Genomic DNA, 14,212 nt, shown 5'->3' on the forward strand with positions numbered 1-14,212 from the left:
TACATTTTACTCACAATAGTAGTAGTACTAGCAGGTGTAGCACCAGTAGGTAAAAAAATTTCTTTGAGTACATACTATTTTTTCTTTTTTTTTTTTAGTGCCATACCCACGACACATGGAGATTCCCAGGCTAGGGGTCTAATCGGAGCTACTGATACCAGCCTACGCCACAGCCACAGCAAGGCCAGATCTGAGCTGTGTCTGTGACCTACACCACAGTTCACGGCAACACTGGATCCTTAAACCACTGAGGGAGGCCAGGGATCAAACCTGCAACCTCATGGTTCCCAACCGGATTTGTTTCTGCTGTGCCATGACAGGAACTCTGAACACATACTATGTTTTATATGCTCTATCTCATTTAGTTGCAGAAGTCAAACTCTTATTTCCTTTTTCCCCTTTAGACAGACATCACTAAAGCCTACCTAAGGTCCACTCACATTTTCATCCTAATAGATGCTCAGTTCTGTTTGGGGCAGGAGTGTGCCCAGTTAAAACCGGTTACCCACCCACTGAGGCATTTTTTTTATATTAGGCCCACACCCACAGCATATGGAAGTTCCCGGGCCAAAGGTCAAATAGGAGCTACAGCTGCCAGCCTACACCACAGCCACAGCAACACAGAATCCAAGCCACATCTGCGACCTATACCACAGCTCATGGCAACTCCAGATCCTTAACCCACTGAGCCACAACAGGAACTCCCCCACTGGGGCACTTTTTGATAGAGGCTCCCATGGGATACCACAGGAATAGTGGATAGATCCAAGGTCTGAAAGCCCATAAAATAAAGAGTAGCCCCTGTAGGGGACTTCCCTGATGGCCTAGCAGGTTAAAGATCCAGCATTGTTACTGCTGTGGCCTGGGTTCAATCCCAGGCCTGGGGAACTTCCCATGTGGGAGGCAGGGCCAAAAAAATGTAGCCCCTGGCTTGTAATGGCTGGGACAGGTGCTGAGTGACGTCCTTGAAGGAAAAAACCTTTAACCTGGTTAATACTCCTTTGGACTTTCTGCCAGGATTTAAAAGGGATGCAGCTGCTGAATGGCTGGGAAGCAGAGGCTGCCTTGCGATTTGAGCCTATTGTGTTTTCTGGGACACTGGAGCATTTACATGCTGAAATGTAGATTATTTCATCATACATGTATTTCTTTTTATCACACTCAGGGACCAAGATTGAGTTTTCAAAAATTTCCTTGTTAAGTAGGTCATATCATCCTTTTTTCAGGAGGGAGCATTAGAAGCCTGGTGGTTGTCATTTAAAATGGGGCATGGGGGAGTTCCCGTCGTGGCACAGCGGAAATGAATCCGACTAGGAACCATGAGGTTGTGGGTTTGATCCCTGGCCTCACTCAGCGGGTTAAGGATCTGGTGTTGCTATGGCTGTGGCATAGGCCAACAACTATAGCTCTGATTAGACACCTAGGCTGGGAACCCCACACGCTGTGGGTGCGGAACTAAAAAAAATAAAATATATAAAATAAAATAAAATGGGGAATGCAGCTGACAGTGTTTTTTTTTTTTTTTTTTCTGTCTTTTTGCCTTTTCTAGGGCCGCTCCCGAGGCATATGGAGGTTCACAGGCTAGGGGTCGAATCGGAGCTGTAGCCACTGGCCTACACTACAGCCACAGCAATGCAGGATCCGAGCCGGGTCATCTGCGACCTACACCACAGCTCACGGCAACGCCAGATCCTTAACTTGCTCCCACTGAGCAAGTCCAGGGATCGAACCCTCAACCTCACGGTTTCTAGTCGGATTCGTTAACCACTGTGCCACAACAGGAACTCCATGACAGTGTTGCGAACCATCGTTTTGGAGGGTCTTCAAGCCCATTTGGTTCCTGGAGACCCCACGGATCTGGATCCTTTCTAGCAGGGTGTGGTATGATGGTTGGGTGGGACGGGCAAGGGTGGGGCCCCCAGGTGGGCGTGGCTATGTGGACTATGGGCGTGGCCACTGGATGGGTGGGGTTTGGGGACCTCACCTCTCTCGAATGAAGTCCGCCAGCTCCTTGGTAGAGATGGGCCCCTGCTTCACGCTTTGGTACAGGACCTCAAAGCCATGGTTTTTCTCTCCCTGTAGGGGATGGGGGGGCGGTGGAAATTGAGAAAGGGGATGGAGAGGACTTAAAGGTTGCCTAGCAACAGGGACTAAGGGCTGAGGCGCTAAGCCGCAGAAGTCCATCTTCTTGGCTGTAGGGATTGGTTCAGGCCTGAACCAATCAGCCTGTTGCATTTCCCCCTGGTCACAAGCATTGATTCAAAGACCTTAATTTGGCTCAATCAGAAAGAAGCCTAGAATTTTTATCCCATAGTTGAGGGAAAAACATTCTCATTCACAGGTTGTCTCTCTCCGCCTCTTTCTGTCTTTGCATGTGTATAGGTATGCGTCTTTCTGTGTGTCTCTCTGCCTCTATTTCTTCCTTTATCAGTCTCTTTCCCTCTGTTTTTCTCTGAATCTTTCCATAAATGAAGATTGTGTTGTCACAGGAAATACTGGAAATCAAATGTAAACCATGAATTTGGAAAAAAGCTGAACCTGAGAGTGTCTGAATAAAAAGTGTGTTGAGTAAAATTGCTGGATCAAACCAACCCTGAAATCCACACTACCTTTTCAATTTTATGAACGAATATGGCTCCTGTTGCTTAAGTCATAGAGTTATGTTTTCTGTTCTCTTCAACATGAAAAATCCTTCTCTGAGAACCCCACAAAATAGGGTACAGGTCTGATGCCTCTCTCAGGAGCCAGCAACATCCAGTGCAGTGTAGGGCCCAGAAAGGGAGTTTGAGTTTGCTGAGTAGATGAACAAGTTATTTTGCTATTACCTGGTGCTGTTGGGAACAGAGCCTCTACACTGGTGCCTGCTGATGCCTCGCACAAAACCTTTTTCCTCCTAGTTCTGGGGTCAATGTTGGGGGAGGCCAGGGTTGTGCTGTGTGATCCAGACCAGTCACTGTCGCTCTCCGAACATGTAGTGGCTCCTCATTAAGATGGGGGCAGGGAGCCACCTATTTCTCATATGGGGATGAAGTAAATACTAAGATGATCCATGCCAGGGTCCCCAAAGCCCCCCAAACAATTCTTGTCTTTGCTAATTCATGGTATTACTTAATTAACACTTTGCTTTCAGGTTGCTCATGTTTCTTCTCCAAATATATTGATTTAAAAGGGCAAATTTTACCACTATTCTAAGTGGAAAACCAAGACCCCCTGGCATAATGAAGGAGACAGGAAAAAATAAGGCAACATCTATGTTTCAATGCCAGCCAGAACCTGTGTGAAGCGCAACATGGCTGAACACTGAGCTGTCAGTTAAAAAGGGTGATCCGCTGGGGTTGAAGGGGAGTAGAGGCATTTTAGCACCAAATAGGGTCTTGTAATTAGGACTGAAAGAGGAAACTCATGGAGGGATCCAATGTTACTTAATTCCCAAGACAAATCATTGAAGCGATCCCTTTGGGAGCCCTTAGCAGACCCTCCAGAAATGATGGTTTCTTCCATCCTCTTCCAACCCTTGAGGTTCATCCTCCCAGTCACTTGGAAGCTTGAAGGCTAAAGCCAGATAATCCCTCTTGCTGCCCAAATGGAGAATCTGAAGCCAAGACTAGGGCAGAGCCAGGACAGCCTCAAGCCCAAATCTAACAGTCACCCCTCATTCTAGGATCATCAGTGGCTCCCTACTGCCCACCAGCTACTGAAGTCCAAAGTCCTTAGCCTGGAACTGCCTTTCCAACTTCATCTTCCAACTTCTTCTTGGCCTTGCCAGCAAATAGTAAATGGTGCAAAGACACGTTGCGCCTTCCCACCACTGTATCTTTGCCAGAGCTGTTGCCATAACCTGGCTACAAGCTCTTTCTACCCACCCAAATTCTTCCACCTCTCAAGGGTCTCTGCCAGACTGCCTCCTTCAGGAAACTTTTCAGACCCCTTTCTTCCCTAAACATTCATTGTTGATCCCTCTAGCTCCCCAGGAATATATTTTCTCTCTTCTCAAGTCTAGAGTTGCACTTTCAAGGCTCAAGTATCAAATCCTCCTTTTAAGCACTGGGCCACTCTGGTCCTCAGTTTCCTCATCTGACCAATGGGAACAGTGACAGCACCCACCGCCTCCCAAAGGTCTTAGTGAGATGAGGCTGGTACAGTGCTGGGCACAAGGCCTCCTCACAGTGGTGAGGGCTCAGCAAACAGCCCTGGCAGCCCCCATCCACCCTGCCCAGGGGATCCTGGGGTGAGGCTGCACCAGGCACTGCCGCCCAGGCCAGCATCTGGAGCTGACTCAGAGCCAACTGCTGGCCTGATTCCCAGTCCTGGCAAAGCCCCCAGCAGTGTCTGGCTCTCTCGGGCTGGGCTGGCAGCCGAGGGTCCTGGGAGGGGCTGTCTTGGGCCTGTGTCTCCTATCCGAACCTCTGGATTCCAATCTTGCTCCCATGCCAGCGCCAGAGAAATCTTTCTAATACAGCCTCACATCTTTCTCCCACTCACACTTCCCCCATGGCTCCCCAGTGTCCTCTGAGCTGTCAGTTAAAAAGGGCAATCTGCTGGCCTCCAGTCCTGCCTTGGTCCAACAAGACTGGGGCATTCTTGTCTGGCTTATCTTCCCTGATTACAGCCTCCTTCATGCCAGTCAGGGCCCCAGCACCACCCAGAAAAGAGCTACCAATACCAACAATAGATGAAAAGAAACAGACATTCCAGGGGTACTCCCTGAGTCCTGAGGAAGCAAAAACTTCATGCCCCTTTCCCAGATAAGGAAACTGAGGCTGCCCAAGAGCTCCCAGCAGAGCCTAATGCAAACCCCAAACCCAGCACTCTCATCCACTGTAAACCAAACTGTCTTTGGAGGGGGTGGTGGCTGGGGGTGGCTTCTATTTTCTCTTTGCTGGGCTGAAGTTTCTGCAGCGAGCATGCACGCCTCATACAATTAAAAAGCATTTAAAAATAAATCTAGGTGCTTCATGACATTAAATGAAATTTTGAATAAATGTAGGTGCTGTTGTCAGGGTTCCAAAATACCAGATCCTCAACTCTCTTACACAGAAGGGCCAACGGGACCTCAGAGAGGGACAGCCCCTTGATGGGGTCACACAGTCATTCAGAGGCAAATCCAGGGACTCTGACCCTTGGGAAGGAGGTGGAGGTCCAGCCCCCCTACCCCCACCCTCAAGGTGGCAAGGTGGTGCAGGCCCCTTTAAGAAAGCAAGTGCTAGTAAGAGGAGCCCCAGCTGGGGAGGGAGAAAGGCCTGTTGCCAGGGGCAACCAGTTGCCTAGCAACTGGCTTCCACACAGGCTCAAGGCCTGCCTCTGAGGAAGGGGCTTTCTGCCCTGGTCCTTCTCTGATTCTCCTGTTCATACTTCCTCTGTGGTTCCCCATTAGCCTGGCCCTGAAGGAGGAGTCCTTGCGCCCTACACTGGCCACCCGGTGTCACAACTCTGGATTTTTTGCCCATGTTGTTCCTCCTGCCTGGAATGCCTTTATGACATCCTGGAAAGTCAGCCTCCAAAGCCTATGGCAAATAGCTGTATATCCTGGCTCCTCCTCTGGGCACACCCAAGACTGGACTCAGCCCTGGGGTGTCTTGCTGGCTCTGTCTTCCCCAGACTGGAGACCTCTCAGAGTCAGGGCTAGAATGGAGTCTCTTGGAGGCCCTAGCATCTCCCAGAGTTGGTGTTGGGGATATGGGGTGGTGGTGACTGGGAGGGAGAGAGTGGATGAATGAAAGAAAACAAGTCTGTGTCTCATTTTAGCTCCTTAAGTCAGAGTATGCAGTTCCCACTCTGGAGGGTAGACAGGTGAATGGGATCATAGGCGTCAAGTCAAGAAAACCCCCCAATTCTCCAGGATGGCAAAGAAGTGGAAATTCCCTGGCTGGAATGCTCCTGGATCCTGGAAGTTCAGTCTGGCCCTGGGTTTGAGCCCTGACTCTGTACTTTCTCATTGGGCAAGTTCAGGTCTGGGTAGACCCTAGTCTGTAGTCTCAGTCTCCCTATTCAAGCTTTGATTTGCCCAAGGTCACAAGGCCTGGGAGGTTTCAGGGTATAGATTCAAACCCAGGCTGATTCTTCCCACTTTAATTTCTAGCCACTATAGACTCCTCATCTGCCCTAGACTCTACCCACAAGCCACTAGGTCCCTCCATCTCCGTAAAAGCTCATCTAGCCCTTGCAGGAGACCAAGGCGAAATAAGAGTGGTTCTTACTTACCCAAAAATGCTCCCCAAAATATGACATCCTGATGGCTTCTGTGGTGATCCCTGAAGGCTCCTGTCTAGTGCCTGTCTGAACAGAGAGGCAAGTTTGAGCTGTAGCCTGAGGAGGGGAAATTCCAACTGTCCTCCTTGTGGAGGAGGGAGAAAGAGCATGGAGGAGGAACCAAAAGCCCCAAGGCTGGGAGTATGCCAGGGCTCCTGAAATGATTTGGCTCTGGGCATGGCCCTCACGTAGCTCCCAGCCCAGAGGAACAAAGCTGGATACGGATGCCCCCAGTCCTTTGGGGTCAGAGCTGTACTAAATGGAGGGACAGAGGCTGAGGGAGCTTAGACTGGAGGAAGGGGGATGGGAGTTGGGGTTTTTAAGCATGAATAGGAGTTCATGGGGGGGTACATATACTGGATGATCCCCAGCCTGGGTAGAAAAGCTCTAGGCCATTTCACAGTTGGAAAAAATGAGTTTTCCCCGCCCCCCAGAGGGGAAGCCACTTGCCAAGGTCACACAGCCAGGAACTGACAGTGGATTTGCACTCAGGCCAGCTGAATTCCAACCTGAGCACTCAGCTCCGCGATGGGCAGCTTCTGTGGGAAAAGGGTCTGGTGAGCGGCCACATGGGAGCTGAGGTCCCTGAAGTGTCCTTGAGGGTCCTTCAGGGTCTCCTGAATCCCTCTATAACAGTCCTCACCAGGACTGAAAGCTCACCCCTCACCATGGTGACCTAGCTGACACTGGTGTCCCCATGAGTCCCAACCCTGCCCCCTGGTAGCCAGTGTGTTCACCTGGTATTTGAGTCACTGTCCAGCTCCGTGCCTCAGTTTCCCCATCTGCAAAACAAGAGGGAATGCCTTGAAGGGGTCTTGCTGGAGGACCCCCAGCTTCCTGACAGAGGGGGCTGGGCCAAGCTGCTGGGCGAGGCAGGGACAGACACTTGGTGTCCTTGGCACGTTCTCAAGGTTGGGCTTGTCACTGGAGCCCAAAAGCCTCATCCATAATTCATGATCTCGCGGGCAGCTTAGCAGCAGCTGGGAGCCCAAGAGGCACAGTAGTAGCAGAGATAGGGCTGGTGACCGCAGGATGGGAAAGCTCCCTGGGCCTCACCAGGAAAGGACCGAACAAGGACCCTGGACAAGGCTGTCCCTCACTAAGCCTCAGTTTCTTATCTTGAAAGTGATTAGTTTAATTTGACTCTTTACCATCTAGCCCCTGGTCCCTTGTTTTCTGTAAGTCTCCCAGCACCCACCATGGGCCCACCTGGCCAGGGTCACGTCAGGGTCCATGAGATGATTCACCTCTGGGCCTGATCCCTGAGGAGCCCCCAGTCTAGGAGAACAGAGATGGTTCTCCTAGACCACAGATACCTGGTTCTTCAGGGTCAAGGCTGAACCAAATGGAGGAACAAAGACTAGGGTACTTGGACTAAAAGAGGGGACACGGGAGTTGGGGTTTTTAAGCATGAATAGGAGTTCACCAGGCAAACAATTATTTGATTCAACAATAATTTTCATTCCCAGCCACCACCCTGTGCTGGGCAATGCTGGGGCCCCTGAGAAACTTCAGCCACCAGTGTAGCCCCTGAGGAAACCCATTCCAGCTGGGGCCATGCTAAGCTGATATCCCAAGGGGGAAAACCCTAAATTCCCATTGCATTTCTTAGCTTCTGGCCATGACCTAGACCCTGAGCATCCCCAAATCCCTTAGAGCTATGCTATCTGATAGGGGAACCACTAGCCCTATGTGGCAACTTAATTTTAAATTAAATAAAATTAGATACAATTAAACCCTCAGCTCCTCAGTTGTGCCAGCTTTGTTAGCAGGGCTCAGTAGTCACATGGGGCTGGTGACCACTGTATTGGACAGCACAGAAAAAGTTCTACTAGACAGTGCTGCTCTAAAGGATCCTAGGAGCCAGTGGGCCCAAGTTCCCCAGAAACCAACAATCTTGCTACTGTTTTTACAACTCCCACTAGACTGCCCCACCCCCCACAACACACGGAGCACCAGTAAGTGTGCGGCGCTGTGCCCAGCTCTTCACAGGTACCAGTTCATTCAACCTTCACAGACATACCATGGGGCTCAGTCCCTACTTTACAGATGAGGAAACTGAGGCACAGAGCGGTCACTCACTGTCCCTGGGTCACTATGATTTTGTCCCTCACCCATCTGTCAAAGAATCCTGTTCAGAACTACCACAGGGAGGATCTGGGTCTCCCTGTCCCCTCGACCACCCTGCAATGCGTCCCACCACTCAGAGCCATAATGGGGGGCAGGGAACGGAGCAAAGGGTAGCCCTGCGCAGGCCCCCGCCCGGCCCAGGAAGTGACACCTCCTGTTTTTCCGGAAACCCCTGCCAGGTAGAAGGGTCTCCTTCGGTTCCTGAGCAGGGGCAAGGAGGGGCAGTGGGGGCCTCCTGGCCAAGGTTCGAACTTACCAGACAGCCAGTGGGGCCAGGGCCCCTGCCAGATGGGGCGGGCACCAGGAGATAGCCACGTGGTCCCTGCCACTTCCGTTAGCACCAGGCAGAGGCCCGTGTGTCTGGGGGACAGGAAACTCACCCTGCCCCGCCCACCGCCCAACCGCCACCTCACCTTCCCCCTCTCCAGACCAGCACCCATGGGACTTCCCTGGAGCCCTGCAGGCCCTGGGTGGGTACACTGAGGCTGAGTCCCCCTGGTTCAGGCTATTATTACCAAGCAAATAATCTTGACAACAATTGTGAAATAACAGCACCCACAAACTGAGCACCAACCCTGGGCTAAGCATTCCACATCTCAGCATTCTGAGGTGGGCCAGTGATGCCTGCTTCCTGGGGGGAACCCAAGACTCAGCGAGGGGACACCACAGGCCCAAGGCTGCACAGCCTGTGAATGGAAGGACTAAGACTCGAACACAGGGCCGCTTTAGGACTTTTATAGGCCTGAGGCATTTCTGCTTTCATGGGCCCCTTCCTCCACTAAAAACAAAAGAAAATTTAAGCTATATTTTACAACTGTGTTTAGCATAGAAACAAATATATTAATACCATATAGTAAATGTTTTCTTTGACCCCAAAGCTTGCTTTACTTTTTTTTTGTTTTCCTCTTTTGATTTTAAAAGAAATTAAACCACCTTCAGGGACCTTTAAAAGTATTGAGACATGGTGATCACCTGTCTAGTGGTCACTGTGTCTGACGAAGTCATCCTTGCTCAAACCTAGGTCTCCCACCCTCCGTAGCACCAGGGCAAAGCCCAGAGATGGACCTTGACTTGCCCAAGGTCACACAGCAGCTTGTCAGCTGACCCGGATGCCCCCATCCTCTGGCTGCCAGAAATGAGGGACAGAGTCCTTCCCTGGGGTGGGGGGCGGTAGTGGCGTCTAATACAGGCTTGGGGTGCTGCCTGGAGATCCAGCCTCCCAGCACCAATTCCCGAAACCCTGGGGCTTTATGCCAGTCCAGGTCCAGGAACAGACAAAACATGACAGGAACCAAGTCAGCAAAGAAGGCAAGGCTCCCGCTCCTGACCGGTTATCCAGAGCCCCTGACCTCTCACTGGGTGACCTAGGGTTGCCCCTGACCTCTCTGGGCCTCTGGGGTCCTGCAACATAGGATCTGTCATTTGCTCCCCTGGGACTCCAGTTTGCTCACAGTAGGGCCAGTTTGGGGTTTTTCTCTTCATTTCCAGTGACCGGCCTCTTGGCTATGCTGTTTCCAGGACCAGCTCTGTCATGCACTTCCTCCCCTCTAGTGCTGGCCATCCAGGGCTGTGACCATTTACACAATCTGTCTTGATTCTCATAGTGGCACTTGGAGGCAATGTCTCAACTCAGCCATCGCCCTCAAGAAGGCAAGTGAAGCAACAGCCCCGTGTCTCACAGTGACCGGCCATGAATGGCATCTAAGCTCCCGCTCAGGAATTATTCAGTCTTCTCCACTGCTCCCCTCCCTCTCCATCACTTTACTTGGCAAACACCTATTGAGCACCAACTGTGTACCTGAATCCCTAGCTCTGAAGACACCGCAGGCGACACATTTGCAGACCTCCCCTCTCCTACCCCTGCCCCTACCTGTGCCATCTGTGACCCCATTTGTGCTCAGTGACATTGTAATTAGTATTATAATTACAATATGTTAACGATTACAGTATTATAATGATCATGTCTGCATTTACAGCACCCCCACTTTCTGAGTCGCCTCTGACCTTCCAAGGGGGATTCATCCTGTTTCACAGCAGAATACACCAAACTGCAGGTGGCAGAGCCACATGCAGGAGAGATGGATTTGAACCCAGAAGTGGTGGGCTCCCAGCTCCACTACAGGGATGGAGCTCCAGGTGGGAGGCACTGGGGAGAACCAGTCCCAGTGCCTCCCACCTCTTCCTGCTCTGGATCCCGCCCAGGAACTGGCTTGCCCCTGGTGTAGGTGAAGGTATGTGGGTCAAGGTGTGCCCCAGGCAGTCCCGCCGGTGTGACCAGGGAGGCAGAGTCCCTATTCCGATGATGGCAGCTTGGTAAGATGTTTTATTGTCTGGCAGAGCAACCCCTCCAGCAATGCCAGAGTGTGACTATCAACCCATTTGCAGTGCAGTAAACTGAGGCTCAGAGGCCAGCAAGCCATTGCTCTCTCACCTCCAACTCCCAACATCTAAAGCAAAAGAGTGGAGTCACAATTTGACAAAAGATGGGGTGGGTGGGTTTGAGAATCTGTAGAATACAGGCTCCAAGCCTCCAACCCCATTTTCAAATGAAAAAACCAAGGCTCAGGAAGGTCTGTCACCTGCCCAAGGTCACTAGAGAGGCAAGTCCATCCAAAGCCATGTCCTGGTCCCCACTGCGGCTGGGGCGGGCGAATTCTGGGATATGAGGCAGATGGAGGGGCTGCCCACCCCCTAACCCTCCTCCGCACCCCACTTGCATTCAGCCTCCAGCAAGATCCTGATTTACCTCGATTTATTTTAATCTCTGGGAACAGATGCTGGCTGCCTACCCCCCCCCCCAAACCGACTGAAGCAGGGACCACCCCCAAGTCCACGCTTCAGGACCTTCCAGGCATGGCCTGGCCTGTGGCTACCAGGTAAAGGACCCCACACTGACCCCTCCCCAAAATTCCAGCCTTGAGGTTCCTGCAGAAGATGCTAGTGAAACGCCACCCCGCCCCCGACCCGCCCCATCCTTGTGGTAGGGGGCTGGAAAAGGACACTCAAGAGGAGGGGCCAGGGGACCCCTTGCTTTTTGGCCAGGCCTAGATAGGGGTTCATAGCAGAGAAAAGGAGGAAGGGGTTCCTCATCTCTTTACCCAGGGGTCTGCAGACCGGTGCTGAGAAGAAGGAATTTGGGGGTGGTCTCCATTTCGGTTGTCCTGGTCCTAAGCTGGAGAGAGAGAGGCATCCCCATTTTGCAGCCCCGGAACCTAGACCTAGATCCAGGCTTAGAATAAAGGGATTTGGGGAGGGGTCTTGCTTTATAGCTGCCCGGATGCACGCTCCAGTTCTAGGCCAGGAGATGGAAGGTTTGGGAGCGGCCTCTATCTCCCTCCGCGGACCCCCGATTATGGCCCGGGGTAGGACCGGGTGCCCACAGCGCAGCCCCCCACCCCCTGTTCGCCATCCCTCACGCCCAGCCGCGCCTTTGACCTCCGGGACCCGCAGGGCCGCCAGACACGATGCGCCTGGGGTACTGCGCATCCAAGAGGGTTTCGGGGGTGTCTCCCGGGCAGCACTCACCTCCCGAACTCGGGCCGAGCCCCGCGCCCGCGGCCACCTGCGGCTCGGTCGCTGACACCCGAGCCTGCCCCGCCCCTCCCTCCGCGGCTGCGGCGCGGCCACAGGATGGCTCCGCCCCTGGGGCGTGGTCGAGAGAGTCCCCACCCCCACGGCGGCCTGGGAGGCAGGGGCGGGTTCTGAGTGCTCGCGGCCAGCCATTGGGCCATTTAGGCGGCCAGCTCCTTCAGCCCAGTGCACTGATTGGCTGAGTCAGAGAAGCGGCTCTTTTTTTAATCTATCCCCCACAACCACCCGCAATTATTTGCATAATTTAAAGCGATAAGTCCTGCTCCGTCCACCTGACACCGGGTGGGAAGGGTGACTACAGTTTATTGAGTGTGCCAAACACTAAGAAGGACTCCTTTGACTCCCTCCTAAAAGTCTGTGAGCAGGACATTATTGATTTTCATTTTACAGATGGGGAAACTGAGGCTCAGAGAAGACTCCAGTAGGCCACACAGCAAGTACACAGCCTTCTGAGGCTGAATGCTCAGGATCTGGCCCCAGGGGTGGGGAGACCATCCTTTTTTTTTTTTTTTTTTTGGTCTTTTCTAGGGCCGCACCCGCAGCATATGGAGGTTCCCAGGCTAGGGGTCCAATCAGAGCTGTAGCCACCATCCTACGCCAGAGCCACAGCAACTCCAGATCCGAGCCCTGTCTGTGACCTACACCACAGCTCACTGAGCAAGGCCAGGGATCGAACCCACAACCTCATGGTTCCTAGTCGGATTCGTTAACCACTGAGCCACCATGGGAACTCCCGGGGAGAACCATCCTTAACAATGTTGTTAACATCACAAATCTGAAAGGCTCAGGTGCCTTGCCTTCAACTGAGTTCTCATAAAATGAGATTTATACAGTGCCTGTCTCCATCCACCCTCCACTTGGATACCGAGCTGATCTGACTGCCTCCAGGCCTGTCCTCCACCAACTTCCTCAGCTTAGAAAGGCGTCTCAGGAACCTGGCCAGAGGCCTGGAATTCCCGAGGAGTCTCCTCTTCCTTTCATCATCCACGTTGGTCCTGCTAGCCCTGTGACTCTGAAACACCCCAAATTTACTCATTTTTCTGTAACCTGTAGTGACCTGAGCCCAGGCCTAGTCATCTCCAGTCTTGACGCTGCCCGGGCTTCCTACTTGGACCTCTGGTTGCCTCCACCTCTGCCCCAGACAATCCATGTTCCCCATGGCAACTACAGGGTTTTTTAAAAGTAAACTTAAAAATTTTTTTTTTTTTTAGGGCTGCACCTGTGGCACATGGACGTTCCCAGGCTAGGGGTCAAATAGGAGCTGCAGCCTAAACCGCAGCCACAGCAATGCCAGATCCCAACCACATCTGCAACCTATGCTGCAGCTTGTAGCATCAGGTTCTTGACCCACTGAGCCACAACGGAAAATCCTAAAAAGTTTTTTTATTAAAGTATAGTTGATTAACAGTGTTCTGTCAATTTCTGCTGTACATCAAAGTGACGCAGTGTATGTATATATTCATATATATTCTTTTACCCATATTATCTTCCATATGTTCTATCCCAAGAGATTGGATAGTTCCCTGTGTTGTTCAGCAGGACCTCATTACCTATCTATTCCAAAGGTAATAGTTTGCATCTACTAACTCCAAACTCCCAGTCGATCCCACTCCCCTCCTACCCCCCCCCCCGCTTTGGCCGCCACAAGTCTGTTCTCTTATGTCTGTGAGTCTATTTCTGTTCTGTAGATAGGTTCATTTGTGCCATATTTAAGATTCCACGTATGTGATATCATACAGTATTAGTCTTTCTCTTTTTGATTTACTTCACTTCATATGAGAATCTCTGGTTGCATCTATGTTACTGCAAATGGCATTATTTCATTCTTTTATGGCTGAGTAGTACTCCATTGTGTATGTGTATCACATCTTTATTCATCTGCCAATGAACTTTTAGGTTATTTCCATGTCTTGGCTGTTGTGGATAGTGCTGCTGAGAACATAGAGGTGCATGTTTTTTTCCTTTCTTTTTTTTTTTTTAGGGCCAGACGTGTGGCATTTGGAGGTTCCCAGCTAAGGGTCTAATCGGAGCTGTAGCTGCCTGCCTACACCACAGCAACGCCAGATCTGAGCCTCGTTTGCGACCTACACCACCCTCATGGCAATGTTGGATCCTTAACCACTGAGCGAGGCCAAGGATTGAACCCGCAACCTCAGGGTTCCTAGTCAGATTCATTTCCACTGCGCCACAACAGGAACTCCACATGTATCTTTTTGAATAAAAGTTTTGCCTGGATACATGC

General features: G+C 51.5%; 1 protein-coding gene across 16 annotated transcripts in view; it reads right to left on the reverse strand.

Annotated features, from left to right (window-relative positions):
- Positions 1-11,993, reverse strand: part of FCHO1 (FCH domain only 1) — a 32,390-nt gene extending 20,397 nt beyond the window's left edge. For 4 of the 16 annotated variants that reach the window (XR_002341597.1, XM_021083540.1, XM_021083539.1 and 1 more), the window contains exons 1-5: positions 8,636-8,742; positions 6,987-7,031; positions 6,700-6,788; positions 6,202-6,276; positions 1,985-2,076 (exon numbers count right to left, since the gene is read on the reverse strand). Coding sequence is in view for 15 of the 16 variants with exons in the window: in XM_021083540.1 (XP_020939199.1) it covers positions 1,985-2,076; positions 6,202-6,228 (119 nt within the window). In the remaining variant the exon portion in view is untranslated. Of the gene's footprint in view, positions 1-1,984; positions 6,277-6,699; positions 6,789-6,986; positions 7,032-8,635; positions 8,748-11,477; positions 11,552-11,904 lie in introns of those variants that run through there. The other 12 variants (XM_005654908.3, XM_021083538.1, XM_021083541.1 and 9 more) reach the window with 11 other exon arrangements.

The sequence above is a fragment of the Sus scrofa genome, chromosome 2 (assembly GCF_000003025.6).
Source record: "Sus scrofa isolate TJ Tabasco breed Duroc chromosome 2, Sscrofa11.1, whole genome shotgun sequence".
Lineage (NCBI taxonomy): Eukaryota > Metazoa > Chordata > Mammalia > Artiodactyla > Suidae > Sus > Sus scrofa.